This window comes from Tenrec ecaudatus, chromosome 1 (assembly GCF_050624435.1).
Source record: "Tenrec ecaudatus isolate mTenEca1 chromosome 1, mTenEca1.hap1, whole genome shotgun sequence".
Taxonomy (NCBI): domain Eukaryota; kingdom Metazoa; phylum Chordata; class Mammalia; order Afrosoricida; family Tenrecidae; genus Tenrec; species Tenrec ecaudatus.
In genome coordinates this window covers 2,571,792-2,588,218 of record NC_134530.1, presented here as the reverse complement: position 1 = coordinate 2,588,218, position 16,427 = coordinate 2,571,792, and the positions used below count along the sequence as shown (strand labels likewise).

Below are 16,427 nucleotides of genomic sequence, written 5' to 3'. Positions count from 1 at the left end.
CAGGGGGCTTGGGTGGAGAGCAAATGCTTTGAAAATGATGAGAGCAAAGAATGTACAGATGTGTTTTATACAATTGACGTATGTATGGATTGTGATAAGAGTTGTATGAGTCCCTAATAAAAAACTAAAAAGAAACAATGTTCCAAATGATGTTCACAAAAGGGAGCTTTCAAGACACATAGTAAAAAAAAAATTAAATTGAAAAAAGAAAGAAAGAAAGCAAAGGGCCCGGGAAAAGAACGAGAAGATCCAAGTGTATGTCAGAAGAGACCATGACACTTGCTCTCAATCTGACAGCAGCTAAGGAAAATGCCAGACGTGATGAAGTCAGAGATGACAAAAATGTCAAAGGGCAGCTTCAAAAGGCAAAACAAGACATTACAATAATAAAGTGTGCCAACACCTAGAGTTAGAACACCAAAAAGGAAGAACACACGCGGCAAATCTTAAACTGGAAGGGCTTCCACAATTCCGAGCCTGAGTGCAACACTGAAAGATTCTCTGGGCAAAAGAGATGCAGGAAGCATCAAAAAGAAGATGGAAGAACATAAGAGTCACCGTACCAAAAAGAACTAGTTGACACTCCACCATTGCAAGAGGCAGCATAGGAAGAACTAGTGGTACTGAAAGAAGTCCAAGCTGCACCGAAAGTATTAGCCAAAACCAAACCAAAGTTGCGGCCATCGAGTCAATGTCGACTCATAGCGACCCTACTGGACAGGGTACAAGTGCCCACCTCGATAGCACAGGCAGAACTGCCGCAGGGGGGGAAATCCCATCTTTTGCCCTCGATGCAGCTAGTGGTTTTGAACTGTGGACCTTCCTGACCACAGCCCAGCACATAGCCAAAAACAAGGCTCCGGAAATGGATGGAATAACGGAAATGTGTCAACAAGTAGATGAAGGGCTGGAAGCACACACTTCTCTGTGTCAGGAAATTTGGAAGACAGCTAGCTGGTCAACTGACTGGAAGAGATCCATATTTGTACCCATTCCAAAGAAAGGTGACCCAACAGAATGCTCAAATTATATAATTAAAAATAGAGAATATTATTGATAGCAACTCCAAGTAAAACTCTGCGTAAGGTCATCCAACAATGGCTGCAGCAGTAGATTTACAGGGAGCTGCTAGAGGATCAGGCCAGATTCACAAGAGGATGTGGAACAAGGGAAATCACTGCTGATGTCAGACAGATGTGGGCTGAAAGCAGAGAATTCCAAAAAGGTGTTAACTTGTGTTTTTTGATTATGCTTAGACATTTGACTCTGTGAATCATAACAGACTATGGATAACCTTGAGAAGAATGGGAATTCCAGAACACTTCATCGTGCTTATGGGGAAGCTGTACATGGATCGAGAGGCCGTTGTGCAGGAATACTACATGGTTTAAAATCAGGAAAGGTGTGCATCAGGATTGTATCCTCTCACCATTCTTATTCCAAGACAGACTCATTTGTCTGTCTTGGAAGAAGTACAGTCAGAATGCTCCTAAGAGTGACAGACGGCAAGACTTCATCTCATGGACATGCTGTCAGGAGACCAGTCTCCGGAGAAAGACCTCACGACTGGTAAGTGGAGGGGCAGCAAAGAGAGGAAGGCCCTTAACGATATGAACTGACACAGTGGCTGCAACAATGGGCTCGGCGTAAGAACAACTGTGCGATGGCGCGGGACCAGGCAGTGTTTGGTTCTGCTTTGCACTGCAGCTATGAGTGGGGACCATTCACCATTCTTATGCATCATCAGAGAGACTGGGCTATATGGAGAATGCAGAGAGAGCATCAGGATTGGAGGAAGCTTATGAACAACCTTTGATATGCACGATATGCAGAGGAGAGACCCATGACTCACTTCTAACCAAGAGAGCACAGAGCAGGTGAGGGGACCTCACAGAGCATGCTGTACCTCCAGACAACCACTCTCCATCTGCTGGGCCCCACGAGTAGCGGGCAGGGGGTGGGGCGGCACTTGGCAATGCAGAGAGGAGTCAACAGCTGTGAGAAAGAAACTGGATCCAGCCCCGTGAGTGAGCTGGAACCAGTCTTTCCCGGTTGGGCTGACTGGTTGACTGTAGGACTGAGATGACCCGTGGGTGCTGTGGTAAGCTGCACAGCCTGGGGTGTTCCATTACACAGCAAGAACTGCCCACGACCCCCTCATACTACGTAATAACGAGTAACTCTATGGGACCTGTCCACTGGTGGTCCACCCGAGAGGCACAGGTCTTCCGGCGTCTGAGAACAGGGCGAGGATCTTCAGAAGGGCCCTTCTGAGCTGCCTCCAACTCCTTGTGGGTCAAATGGCCCAACTGCCTCCTGGCTTTGGAAGCAATGGCTAGTCAACAGGTGCTGTTTACAATGGCTCCCGTCCCACCTGCTGGGTTTAGGTAGCAAGCAGGAGGAGCCCACAGGGAAGGAGGGCCCAGGCCCTTCTAATTGCCCCAAAGGCCTTTGTGAGATAGGCAGGCACACATTTGGGAAGGCCAGAGTTGGGTCAGGCAGAGAGGACAGCCATGACTGGGCAACAAGAAGAGGGAGTTGAGGGCTGCAAACCAGTTTCTGTGCTCACCGCTGCTCAAGGTAACCGGAGCCCAGGAGCAGGCCCCTTGACTGGGTGAGCCCGGAGGCTCTTGGGGTACTAGAAGGCAAAGACATGCCCCACAGGGCTGCAGGCAGGCCAGCTGGGGTGTCCCCAAGAGCTAATCCTGGAGCAATCACTCTGAGCAACAAACAACCGCGGCAGTGGGACACGTCCTCGAGTCACGCCTTGACCACCGAGTGCCTGACTCACAGCAGAGGAGAGAGGCTGGAGCAGACCTGTCCCCACGGCATTTCCCGGCTGCAAACCTTCACGCGAGCAGACTACCTGCTTCCTCCTGCAGAGCAGCTGGGGTTTGAACCACTGACCTTTCAGCTGGCAGCTGAGTCCCTGAGAGCCCTTGTTCCCAAACCTGACCCCCAGAGCGCGAGCAAAATGCACAAAGGGTTCCCTAGGCCATCATCTTCCTGGGAGGGACAGCATCGTCTTTCTCCCGCACAGCAGCTGCAGGGTTCAAACTGCTGACCTTCTGGTTCACAGCTTAGCTCACAGCAGCCCACTGCGCCCCTGGGCCTCAATAAAATCACACCCTGCTTGCTGACATAAGGAAACAAACGAGCACACAGACTACAAGGAACAGCTCTCTCCACAAGCCTTTCCTGACCAAAGGGAATGGGAGACACGCAGGTGGCCAGCAGCCCCGCAGGTGACCCCATGCCACCTCAGCTCACCACTCGAGAAATGGACCCTCTGCATGAGCCACTGCATCAGGCAGAGCTTGACAGAACCCCCTGAAGCCCACTGTTGGACCAGCCCCAGTGCCCTCCTCCCTCTGCCTGTGCCCAGGTCAATGGGCCTTCAGGCACCCTGTGTCCCCACCAAGAGGGTGTCTTCACGTGGCCTCCAGGACCCCGGAACCCCATAAGATGGGCGCTCACAGGGACAGGAAAAGCAAGCAGGGTAAGAACCATGAAGGCTAAACTCAGCCCCATCCTCAGAGCAAGGTCACACTGCTAGGGCAGAAAGCGGCAGATGCTGCTCTCTAGATGATGGGTGGGACGGACAGAGGGACACAGGAGCGCTGAGTCAGTCACACCCTGGGGCTCCCCACCATTCACCTTCTTGGACCAACACCAGAAAAGTGATAGAGCATCAAGCCACAGCTCCAAGCAGTCCCTGGCTGTCCCCCAGCCCCCCAATGAGCCGCCCCAGGCATGGACCTCCCACAGCCCAGCCCCTGAAGGTGAGGCCCAGCAGCCCAGTCCCAAGGCTACACTTGAGGTCCCTCAGGGAAAACTGTGGATGCTCTTCAAAAGTCCAGACTTCTTGGAGGAGGTGACCCCGGAGGGCCTTCCTAAGACTCCTGGTAAGACCTCTAAAGTGTGAACCCAAACCAACCCTGGGGACACCTTTCAGATCAGCGACTGATCTCAGAAATACCCACATGAGACCCAGGCAGGCCCTGAGGAGATGGGCAGGAAGACTAGACTCAGAGCGGGAATCCCTGTGACCATGACACACAGGGACTCTGGGGGACCTGCAGGCGTTTGTCATGGGAAACACGAGAAAGCATTAGTTTGAAAATATAAACATGACCTTCCCTCAATTCTTTGGGCTTTCCTGCTCCATCAGATGGGCACCTAACTCTCCCCCTTGAGCTAAAACAGGGTCCCTAAGCCCATACAGCCAGGTCACAGCCAGGCTGAACCAGAGTTGGTGGCTTCCTCCAATCAGAGCAGGGCCAGCGCAGAGGGGCTGTGACACTGTCCTCTGACTCCACAGGACAGGCTGAAGCCAGACTGCGCCAGGGGCCTGGCAGATTGACAAAGAAAGCTGAGCAGATGGATGGAGATGGACCATCCATCCCTCTCCAGCACAGGCTGAGTCCCAAGCACCTGGGCGCAGAGATCATGGTAAGAAGACTCCAGCCATGCATGTGCTGGGGGCAGTGTGGCCGGGTGGGGGTAGATCAGGGCAGGATGCTCACCCCCAATGGGCCAGAGGTCCAACCCAGGAGCCTCAAGGCCCAGTGCCCGGGTCTAACCACATAGGCCAGTATTGGACCCAACCCAACCCACAGCTGTCTAGTTGATTTCGACTTCTGGTGCCCCCATGGAACGGAGCAGAAACGTCCCAAGACAGTGGTACTGGGTCACAAAATAAATGAGGGGACCCTGAAAACATCACATGGGGACAGAGGCGGAGTGGGCTCATCAGAGTACCATAAGCAGACACATGGAAACCAAAGACCATTAGCCATTAGCAATGGGAGGCAGTGCAGCGAGGCTGTGCTAATCAGGGGGGCAGCAAGGGATGCACCACCTGGAGAGATGCCTGAGTGTCTGTCCGTGCTCCATCCCACGAACAGTCAGATGCGGGAAAGGAGAGAAGCTCTGAGACATAGGAGGGCGTGCGTGCACCGGGAAAGCAACACCCAGCAGGCCAGTCTGCGAGCCCAGATCAGATACGGGTGATGGTCCAGAAGCAAAAAGTGGGTTAAGGGACTGTTTGAGTGCGTGTGTGTGTAGGTGTGTGTGTAGAAGGGAATAAGGAACCGTGTGTGTACGCGCGCGCGTGCGCACAATAAGCTGTGCTTCTGACAGTTTCCACAGGCCAGCCCGGCACATTTGAAAGGAGACCCAAGAACACTGCATCTTCATCAGCATCGATGTGCGGGATACACACCATCATTCTGTCTATGGGGAGTCAACATGTGTGCATTGGGGGAAGCAGGGTGAATGAAGAAGGCAAGGGCGCCCAATTTCCGACTCAGGGCGTCTCATGGGCCACAGACCGTAACTGCTCCCTCCGCCGGGTTTTCTCAGCTCTGAGTTCCAGACACAAACTGGCGGGTCTTTCTTCTGAGGCACTGCTGGGTGCTTTGAACCAGCAACCTTTCAGTCAATGGCTGAATGCAAACTGCTGATGCCACCCCGGGGCCCTGACACAGACCACACACCCTGTGAATAGAGGCTGACTTGAGAAGAGATGGGGCTAGCTTCCCCCAGAGCCCGACCTCTGGACTCCTGGGCCCCACGCCCACCCCACCATCAGCACAGTTAGGAGAGCCAACCAAGCTTGTGACTCCAAGGTGTACACTGCTGCTGAGAGGCACGCACAGCCAATCTCCCACCAACTCAAGGGCTTCTCTGTGGGCCAGCAGCACTGTGCAGCCACCCTGCCCTGAGCGCATCCTACACCCGCTGCCCCTCAGCTTCCTGTCTGACCTTTGGAGTTGCCACTGTCAATCTGACCCCATAAAAGGAGTTCACAAATGAGCCGGAGGGGCTCAGCTGAAGGTGTAGGCCAGCCTGATGCGTGACGCACACACAAGACTTGAACGTCTCTGGCTTACATGGGCGCTCAGGGCCACTGTTCTAGGGCAGTCCTCTTTGTAAACGAGCTACCTGCCCCACACAGAGCAATCCAGGGCTAAGCTGGCTTCTTGTGTCTGAGCTGTGATTAACAGGCTCCTCGTAAAACCGAGGTCGGCGTCAGAAAATAGCTTCTGAGTCACGGGAAGGGATTGCTCACCCGCCCTCCAGAGCTACTGCTCACGGAAGGTGGCAAGGGCACGCTGCTCACGTGACTGGCTAGAACCCAGAGGGCCAGCAGGCGTGGGCTGGAGACTGGTTCCCGCCCACAGCCTGGGTTCCTCACCAAGAGAAGGGGATGGTGCCATTGCCTGGCCCTGATCAATTCTGCCCACACCCGATGGCATCCTCCCTCAAAGCACCCCCCTACATCTTCTGAGCTGAGACCCAGTTTTCCTACCACAGAGGAGTCCTGCTTTAGAAAGGCTGTGTGGGGCGAGGGTGGGGCGGCTATAACAGGTGACATCCCTCAGAAACGCCTGCCCTTCCTTCTGGCGGGTCCTTGGGACCAGCCAACTAGGGGAAACTATTTCTGGAGCCAGACGCACTGCATGTGGCCAGCCGGTGGCTTGTTCTACTTCCTGCAAGGAGTCCACACCCTCACTCCCTCCACCCCAGGCAGAAGTGGTCGCCCTCTCTTCAAGACCTCAGCTGACCCTGCAGCAGAGCCCTGGCTGAAGTGTCCCTTTGTACCTCCAGCGGGGTGCGCCCCCAGCAGGGCAGCTCACATGCAGCTGCCACCTGTCGGTGGAGGCTTGCCTGTTGCTGTGGTGCTGACCAGGCTCCAGCAGAGCTCCACGACTAAGAGCAGGAAAAAAGGCCTAGAGGTCAACTTCCAAAATTCAGCCAGTGGATCCCAAGAGTCCCATCTGTAACCGGTCATGGGACAGTAGAAAGCCGAGCAGCGCTTTATCCACCAGGAGCCAGGGGCCAAAGCAGCTAATGCACTTGAACATTTACATTCAGAGTCGAGCCCACCTGACTCACAGCAGCACCACAGAACAGATCCGGCGGCCAGGCCTTTCTTCCTTGGAGTCAATGGGTAGTTCGAATGTTAACTGAATGCTTAATCCTTACACAGCCAAGGAGCTACAACTAGATAACCGACTTGCCCCTATGTGTAAGTTTCCTGAATAGTGCCTCCCCACCCTTCCCCACAGCACCTCTGCTCAGAGGGAGGATGCTCATGGGATGAATCAGTGAGTGGGCTCAGTCGTCTCAAGCGTGTGGTCCTCTGAGTAATGTGACCTTTGCAGAATGGCGCTTCAGACAGCCCACTCCCTTTACGTGAGCACCAGTTCATCACAGAACACAATGCTGCGTGAAGACACAGAGCTGCCTCAGTCCCCGGTCCGGGGGTGGGGGTGCACCACAGAGGCCCAGCACTGCCTGTCACCACTGCCTGGCTGCAGCCCACCTGCACACCAGGGACCCAGGGCAGAGGAGACCAGGAGAGGGCCCACTGATGCCTAGCAAAAAACACTGGGCCTGGAAGGCAGCCCACGCCAGTGCAGAACAGAGAGCCTTCTTTACCCCAGGGAGTCGGTCGGCTGAAGCCCTGGAGCCTGGGCTGAGGTCAGCGTACAAACCAGTCTTTCTCCTCCCTGCACGAGAGAGGCACGGGGCTCCTGCACCCAGCCAGCCCGGGCTCTGGAGCAATTTCATTTCAGCCCGGGTTTGGGTGGGGGGAGAAGCAGCTCAGCAGGACCATGCTAACACAGAAGCATAGGCTTCAGGCTCTAAGCTTTAACATGGCACTTTGAAGCTTTAAGAAACACCAGGTAACATGTTGGGCAGATGTAAAAATAACTCAGTGTTCACTACCAACCAACACCGAACCTGCTGCTGCCCAACACATCAACTCCTGGTGACCCTGTGTCCCGTGGGGTCATCTCGGCTGCCATCCTTACTGAGACAGACCACCAAGCCTTTCTTCCACGGCACCGCTGGGTGGGCTTGAGCAATCCTTCCAACACCGAGAACCTGTATGTCGCCAGAGCCCCAACAATTATTTGCTCAATGAACGTTAAAAACTTCAGTCCACGTGAAAACCTGCACACAGATGTTTATTCGGAATTACCAAAAACTAAGAAACAACCACATGCCTACAAACCAACCCCAGGAACCCACTGCTATCAAGCCAATTCCAACTCAGATTCTCCAGGACTGCAAATCCTTCTCCAAGAAGAGGCTAGTGGGACCTCACTGCTAGCACCCGGACACCTAGCCCACCACACCAAGACTCTTCAAATGCCGACAGCAGATAGTGTTGTTGTTGGGTGTCATCCAGTTGGTTCCAACCCACAGTGGCCCAGTGCACAGCAGAACGACACACTGCCTGGTCCTGCGCCATGTCACAACTTTTCCTACAACAGGCAGGCAAAAATAAACAAACTACAGTACTTTGTTTTGATGTAAAAAGGAAGAGTTGGGTGGGAGATTGGGTGGGTAAGGGGGTTGGGGAGCAATCAAAGTATGCAGGAGGCGGGGAAAACACTAGAACTGATTGTGATTACACAACTCATTTTAAAAATGATTTAACCATGACCCAAAAAAGGAAAATGTTCTAAAATGTATTAGGCTAATGACTGTATCATTGTTGATATGACTGAACTACTGAATTGTATATGTGGATGGTGTGCCAATAAGACTGTAAAAAAATGGAGGAGTTTTGATAAATGGAACTGTCACATAGGTGCACATCAAACACAGTCTGACAAGCCTGGCAGAGGAAAGGGGCAGCGAAAAACTGACTGACTGCAGCAACGGGCTCATACTTGGAGAACAAGTGTGAGGATGGCACCGGGCAGGGCAGTGTTTCCTTCTGCGCACAGGGTCGGTCCCGCTGAGTGGGAAGCGCCTAACAAACCAGGGAAAGCAGCCAGAACCCAAAGGCAACACTGTGTGTGCAGTGGGCTGCCAACCGCAAGGCCGGCAGTTTGAAACTGCCAGCTGCTTTCTGCTCCCATAAAGAGTTCCCTCAAACTCACAGGGCAGCTGTCTCTTCCCTATCAGGCGGCTGGCTATGTGTCGGGACAGAGCTGATGGCAGCGAGAGAACCTTCTCAGAAAGATCAAATGAGTGAGGCAAAGATGGCACACATCATGGATTACTAGCCAAAAGGCTGGCAGTTCAAATCAACGCAGACGCTCCTTGGAAGATTGGCCGGAGATCTGTTTCTGAAGAAGGGCCACAGAGCAGTCCTGCTTCCCCGTGAGTCAGAACTGACACTATGGCATGGGCAGCAAGAACACAGGGACAGGAAACAGGTCGGTATTTGGGGAGAGGGTCCTTAACTGCACAGTGCTAGAAGGGATAAAGACTTGTCCCCTCTCCTGTAGTAGTAGCCACACACTAGGCAGCTGTCAAAGCTCAGGAGCCCTACACCAGAGAGAAGAATGATGTCTTGTGACCACTAAAAACAAGACCAATCAATATTAAGCTTGACAAAGGTAATGCTCTGGAGAGACTAGCTAAGGAGAGGTGTTGCTGTGGCCAAGTGACTATCCTTCCTGTTTCCTAACTCCCTGGTTCACCTGTTAGCTCCCCTAAGAAACCTCCTTAACTGTGAGTTAAAAAAACAAAGTAATGTCCAGCATGGACCCAATTGTTGGATGTTGATCAAAAGGAGGGAGAAATGTGGAACAGAACTTCAAATTATTGGAAATCCGACTTATTGGAAGTAGTAAGGCTAGAGGAAGTCCTGAGTCTGCCTGAAAACAAGTTTAAGCCTTAAAAGTTTTTTTTTTAAGTATTTTTTTATTCATTTTACTGGGGACTCTTACAGCTCTTATAACAATCCATACATCCACTGTGTCAAGCATATTTGTACATGTTGCCATCATCCTTTCAAAATGTTTCTTTCTACTGGAGCTCTTGTTATCAGTTCCTAATTTTTTCCCTCTCTCCCATACCCTCCCACCCTCATGAGCCCTTGATAAATTATTATTTTCATATCTTACACCACCCACTTTCTCCCTTCATCTATGTTCCTGTTGTTCTTCACCCTGGGTGGGTAGTGGGGGTGTTATGAGCCAATCACTGAGATCAGTTCCCCCTTCCCCTCCCACCATCCCCCTACTCTCAGGGTATCAATACTCCCATTACTGTTCCTGAGGCATTTATCTGTCCTGGATTCTTGTGTCAAGAACTCTTATCTGTACCAGTGCACATGCTCTGGTCTAGCTAGATTTGTAGGTAGAACTGGGGTCATAATAGTCGGGGGGGAGGAAGTATTAAAGAACTAGATGAATGTTGTATGTTTCGTCTGTACTGTACTGCACCCTAGCTGGCTCCACCCTTCCTTGTGACCCTTCTGTGAGGGGATGTCCAACTGTCTGCAGATGGGCTTTGGGTCTCCACTGCCCCGCCCCTTGTTCCAAACATTTTGTTTGCTTTGGGTCTTCTGACACCTGATCCTATGGACACCTCATGATCGCACCGGCTGGTGTGCCTCTTCCATGTGGGCCTTGTTGCTTCCCAGCTAGATGGCTGCTTGTTTATCTTCAAGACTTTAAGAGCCCAGTTGCTCTATCTTTTAATAGCCAGGCACCATGAGCTTTCTTCACCATATTTGCTTATGCACCCATTTGTCTTCAGCGATGGTGTGGGGAAGGTGAGCATCACAGAATGCCAGGGTATTACTAAAAGCATTTATAGGAACTTTTTATAGGTTTCCCCACCCATGTCTATCTGTATAAGATAGGCAGGATAAACAATCCTGAGGAGAAAACAATGGGACCAATGGTTGGAGGGGGGCATATAGGAGTGAGGGAAAGGAAGAAGGGAGCCAACAAACCCAGGAACAAGTGAACAACAAGTGATCTAAAATCAATGGCAAGGGCATAGAATGCCTGGTGGGGTTCGATCAAGTGCAATGTAGTCGAGAGGAATTTCTGAAATGAAGGTGGAACATGATAGTGGGACAAGAGGAAGTAAAAAGGAAACAGAGGAAAGTACTAAAAGTTCATTTTAAAAACCGAACAATGAAGCTCATTTAATACGAACGTTCGACTTTGACCATTACGCTCTCTTTACGGGATTAAAAACACCACAGTCCCTCTCAAAGAGGCAAGGAACCGAAATGGAGGGTGGTGGGAATTGGAGGGTGGGCAGAGGTGGGGAGAATCCGGACAGTTAAGAGTTTGTAGCTCCTGGTAACATGTGAATGCGTTTATGCATGGTCACGTACGTATTTGCACGACAAGAAAGAGAAATACGAAGAAAAAGAATGCTCAGGGAACTGCTACCGCCTTATACGATGAATGAATGGTGGAGACGGGTGGAACGGTTACGATTTTTGAATGCAGGGTCAAAGGCGCTTTCGTTTCTCCCAGACTTTCGGTCTCTGCGGCCTTGGACGTTCCCCTGGCCTCCCAGGTCACACCCAGAGGGACCAGACGGGAAGAAACGGAGCACCCCAGGGCTTCACCTCGCCTCCGGGCTCAGGATGCGTAAAAATAGCCCGCAGGAAACCGCAGGGGTGCCGGCGCGAACCCTCCACGCAGTGCAAGAACCCGCCGCGGCGCCGGCCCCGCCCAGGCGTCTCCGAAAGGGCGCTCCGCGGGCGCGCGAGCCCAGAACGTGCGGGCTTCCCCGGCGGGTGCCGGGGAGGCCCCGTCTCCTCCTCCTCCTCCTCCCGGAAAGTCAGGGCGTGCAGCAAGACACCTCGCAAGACGCTGCACACGGGCGGCGGCGCGGCGACCCTGACCCGCGGCAGACGCGCCCCGGGGGGCGAAGGGCCGTGACACTGAACCCCGCGTGGCCTTCGGGAGCCACCGGCGCCGGCCTCGGTAAATTTCCACTCGGCCACCCCGCGCCCGGACGTTTCCCAGGGTCAGGCCGGTCCTCACGCTCAGAGGGCCGAGCGCTGACACCCTGACTTCAGATAAAAACGGCGGGAGGGGCGCGCAGCTCCGACCCACCCCCGGGGCGAGTTGGGGACCCGGCTGGAACTTCGCGGCGGACAGCGCCGCCGGCCGCGCTCGGATCCGTAATGGCTGATCGCCGATCGCCGAAATCGATCGCCCTCGGGGGTGGCGGGGGAGACCCCCCCAACGCAGGGCCGTGACAGGCAGCGCCAACCCTTCCCGGCGGCGCAAACTTCGCGTCAAGCGCCAGGAAACTTGGGGCCCGCCCGGCGGGGGCGCCGGCCCCGGCAGCCGGTCGCTCGCGGCGCCGCTCTGAGGAAAGCGCGCCCAGCCCGGCGGCCCGCACCCCACACTCCGCTCCGGGGCCGGGGCACCCCGCGGAGGCTGCGGGCCGGGCTCCCCCGCGCGCTGTGGGCGGGAGGCCGGCCCGGGGGCCGGACGGTACTCACGTAGACCGGCAGCGGCCACGGGTAGACGGCGGGCTCGGCCCCCACGGGCGACTTGAGCCTCAGCTCCAGCTTCTCGCCCATGTCGGCGCGCTCGGCCGCCGCACCATGCTAGTCGGGCGGTTGGGGGAAGGGCGGGCGGGCGCCCGGAGGGAGGGGCGCGGGGGCGGAGGGCGGAGGGCGGGGCGCGAGGCGGAGGGAGGGGGCCCGGCCTGGCCTCGGCCTCGGCCGCCGCCGCGCTCCGGTCCGGCCCCGGCTCCCTCTTTGTGGTCACAGGCCCGGGGCCTCCAGCGCCGCCGCCATCTTGGGCCGGCGTGAGGCGAGCACAATGAGCCGGGGGCCGGGCGCAACCACTCCCCGAGCGCGCAGGGGGGTGGGCGAGGGGCGGGGCCGCGGCGCGAGGGGGCGGGGCGCGCCGCCCGCCCCGCCCCGCCCGCCTCGAGCCGCCTTCCCGGGCCCCGCCCCGTGGCCTTGCCCGCCCGCGGCTGCCCTCTGACGCCCTTGCGCTCCGGAAGCTGGAACCCCGGGAGGCACCGCCGCGCTGTGGGCCGGAGTTCGAGTCCCGCTCCGGCTCCGCCCGGCGACTTCATCATGTATCGTAAAATGAGCAAAGTCAAGTCATCATTCAACACTAAGGATGGTTCTGCTGGTTGGTGACTGGGCGATCAGCACAGCATGATTATATATATATATATATATATATATATAATGGAATAGTATGCAGCCATCAAAAGGGATGGAAGTGGGGAACCGATTACAAGGATCTACATGTGACCTCCTCCCTGGGGGACAGACAACAGAAAAGGGGGTGAAAGGAGATGCCGGATAGGGAAAGATATGACAAAATAATAATTTATAAATTATCAAGGCCTCATGAGGGAGAGGGAAGAGGGGAGGGAGGGGAAAAAAGAGGACCTGATGCAAAGGGCTTAAGTGGAGAGCAAATGCTTTGAAAATGATGAGGGCAAAGAATGTACAGATGTGCTTTATACAATTGATGTATGTATATGTATGGAGTGTGATAAGAGTTGTATGAGTCCCTAATAAAATGTTTTTTTAAAAGGGGGGGAATGGAATTGAATGATACTGAGTGGCATGCCTAAAAAAATACACTCAAAAACTCACTGCCAACAAGCAGATGCCAATGCACAGTGACCCTATAGGTCAGCATAGAACTGCCCTGTGGGTTTCTGAGACTTTCACTCTGTAAGGGGGTACAAAGCAACCGCTTCCTCCCCGCAGTAATGGTTAAGGTGGCGCAATTTATGCTCTGTGCATTTCACCACAGCAGACCTGGTGGTGCCTAAGTAGGTGCTTGGCCGCTAAGGTCTGAGATTCCACAGAAGAAAGACTGGTCTCCTGGAAAAGCATACGGCCTTGAAGACCCAAGGGGGCCATGCTACTCTGAAACTGCATCGAGTGCGCCTGGCAATGATGATGGAGTTTCCCGCAGGGCCGGCAGGCACCCTGCACATTCTGTTCATAACAGTTCCATCTCCGCTCACGGTCTCTGCCCAAGAAAAGACTGGTAAGCTGCTTCGGCGGTCAACAGGACAGTCAGGAAAACCCCACAGAACAAGTTCTGCTCTGTACACCTGGGGCTGCCACCAGTCCGAGTCAACACTTTTTATTTTCACTGGAATGAGGTTCGGGTGTATGCTACAGGGTAAGCAGGACGCTAAATGAACGCTCCAGGCACAGAGCCGCAAGTCTTGCACCCTTCCTCCCTTTGAAGTGTCCCAAATAGGGAAATCCGTAGATACAGGAAGAAGTGGTCCCTAAGGACCGGAGGGAGGGGAGAATGAATTGAACGGGACGTTATTGCTTAAGGGGTACATCCTTTCTGTTTGGCGTGATGAAACAGCTGTGGAAATACATCGTGGGGGGTGGTTGCATAACATGATGATAATTCATGTCCTAAAATTTCATACTTTAAAAATGGCGGGGGGGGAGAATAGGGATCTGATAGCATTGATGACTGCATAACCCCACTCTGGGATCCAACAAAGAAACACTATTATAGGGGGGAAAGGGAAGGGGTTCCTTGGAGGAGGGGGAGGGAGGGAATCAAGGGGAGTTACTACCAAGGAGTTCAAGAGGAAAGAAAATGTTTTGAGGCTGATTGTGGTGGCAGTTGTCCAATCAATACTGCTTGATCTGATTGAACTATAGGATGTTCTGATATCTGTAAAAGCTCCCAGTGACATGATTTTTAAATTGTTTGAAGTGATGGGAAAGCTACATTTTAAGTATATTTTACCACAGTGCATATACACACACCACATAGGTAGTTCGTTGCCCTTGACTTGAGCCAACCCTACCTCGTGGTAAACTCCCCAAGACAGCAGAAAAATGCTTTCCCGGTCCTGTGCCATCTTCACAATCACGGGGTGCTCAGAACCGTTGTTTCGGCCACTGTGTATTTATTTTGAGTGTTTTCCAACCTAGGGAGCTCACTGTGGGAAACAGAAAGATTACTCCCAAGTTGTCTCCCCCAAACAGATGCCAAAATTAGCTGCTTGCTACACGTGGCAGATGACTATAGGTGGAGGCCAACAGAAGTGGGTCAGGGGATATTCTCCCTAAGGGTTATCAGCCATCCAGAGCAAGCAGTAACCACTGCTTATCCCACAACAAGTAGGGCCCACTCCCTTCTGATAAGGATAGTAGTAAATTGTTTCCCTGAAGGAGAACCCAGGGAGGTGAAGCCCACTAGAGGGTGACCAAGGTTAGGCCGCCATCATGAACCTAGGGTCCGCCCATCTTGTCACCTCTAATCCCTCCCCTTCCTATCATGTGCAAGTCCCTAGCTCATTCCCCTCCTGTCATGCTTATGCCTACTGTACATCCCCCTCCTTTGAGGTGTATGCCTACTGTAAAGCTGGTCTCCCCCAACTCACCTGCCAGCACTGTGTGAGGCTGTGTTCTGCTGGGACCCATAGGAACTTGCCCCCAAGTATTCATTCCTAGTCTCTCCATCTGGAAGCTCCGCTGAATCCTGTCCACCGTGAAGGACCCAGTGAAAGATCTAGTGGCATCACCTTGAGCATCCTACGGACACACAGTAGGACAAGCTGAGGGATAGGTGGCAGCCATACACCGGTACAAATCTAATAAGTGGAGCCTGGGCCTATCTTGCTGAAAACACAATGCTTCTCCAAAACAACTGACAAAAACAGCCGAACTCAAACGCTGCTTATGAGCATCCACTGTAGGAAAGACACTGACGAATCAACACTGGAGAACATGACACTCCTAGTCCACACACAGCTTCCACTGTCACTGGGATACTCAGGGTCATGACATGATGCTCAACACAGACTCGCTGCCTTTCAGTCCCCTCTGACCCACAGCGACCCTGCAGGACAGAGTAGACTGCTCCTTTGGGTTTCTGAGCCTGTGAGTCCTGTGGCAGCGTGGAGCCTCATCTTTCTCCCCCAGAGCTGCTGGCGAGTTCAAACTGCTGGCTTGTGGTTAGCAGCCCAATGCGTAACCCACCCAAGATGCTACCAGTCCCCTTGGTAGTAATAATAATAGTCATGGGGTGGGGGCAGAGCGGGAATCACAATGATTACAAATCTAAAAGACTTGTTGCTTTGGGTAAATCGGCTACGCAAGACCTCTCTAGAGCATTGAAAAGCAAGGATGTTACTTTGAGGACTGAGGTGCCCCTGACCCCAGCCCTGGTGTTCTGCATTGTATCACATACGTGTGTGAGAGAGACGGAAGGAGAAGCACGCATTTGAGTTGTGGGGCTGGAGAAGAATGCTGAAAACATAATGGGGTACCAAAAGGACAAACCGATCCGTCTTGCAAGAAGTATGGCCAGAGCACCCCTTAGAGGTAAGGATGGCTAGTCTTCATCTTACAAACTTTGGACGTCTTGTCGGGAGAGAGCAGTCCCTGGAGAAGGACGTCATGCTTGGTCAAGTGGAAGGGCAGTGGAGAAGAGGAAGGCCCTCAACAAGATGGACTGACACAGGGGTTGCAGCGATGGACGCAGGCATAGGAACGTGGGGATGGAGGCGGACCAGGCCGTGTTTGGGGCTGTGGTGCATACGGTCAGTCCATACGTCAGAACCAACTCGCTGGCACCTACCAACAACATCAGTCCATGAGTTATTATTATCGAACACCTGTTAGGTGTCAAGGATCCCTGGTGGCGTTATTCATTGGGCTGTTAACCACAAGTTCAGCG

General features: G+C 53.5%; 1 protein-coding gene across 3 annotated transcripts in view; it reads right to left on the bottom strand.

Moving 5' to 3' along the window:
- DOT1L (DOT1 like histone lysine methyltransferase) overlaps nt 1-12,558 on the bottom strand; it is a 46,669-nt gene extending 34,111 nt beyond the window's left edge. For 2 of the 3 annotated variants that reach the window (XM_075544711.1, XM_075544715.1), the window contains exon 1: nt 12,233-12,556. In XM_075544711.1, coding sequence (XP_075400826.1) covers nt 12,233-12,313 — 81 coding nt within the window. In that variant the 5' untranslated portion in view covers nt 12,314-12,556. Of the gene's footprint in view, nt 1-12,232 lie in introns of all 3 variants that reach the window. The other variant, XM_075544719.1, reaches the window with a different exon arrangement.
- Between the last annotated feature and the right edge of the window lie 3,869 nt (nt 12,559-16,427).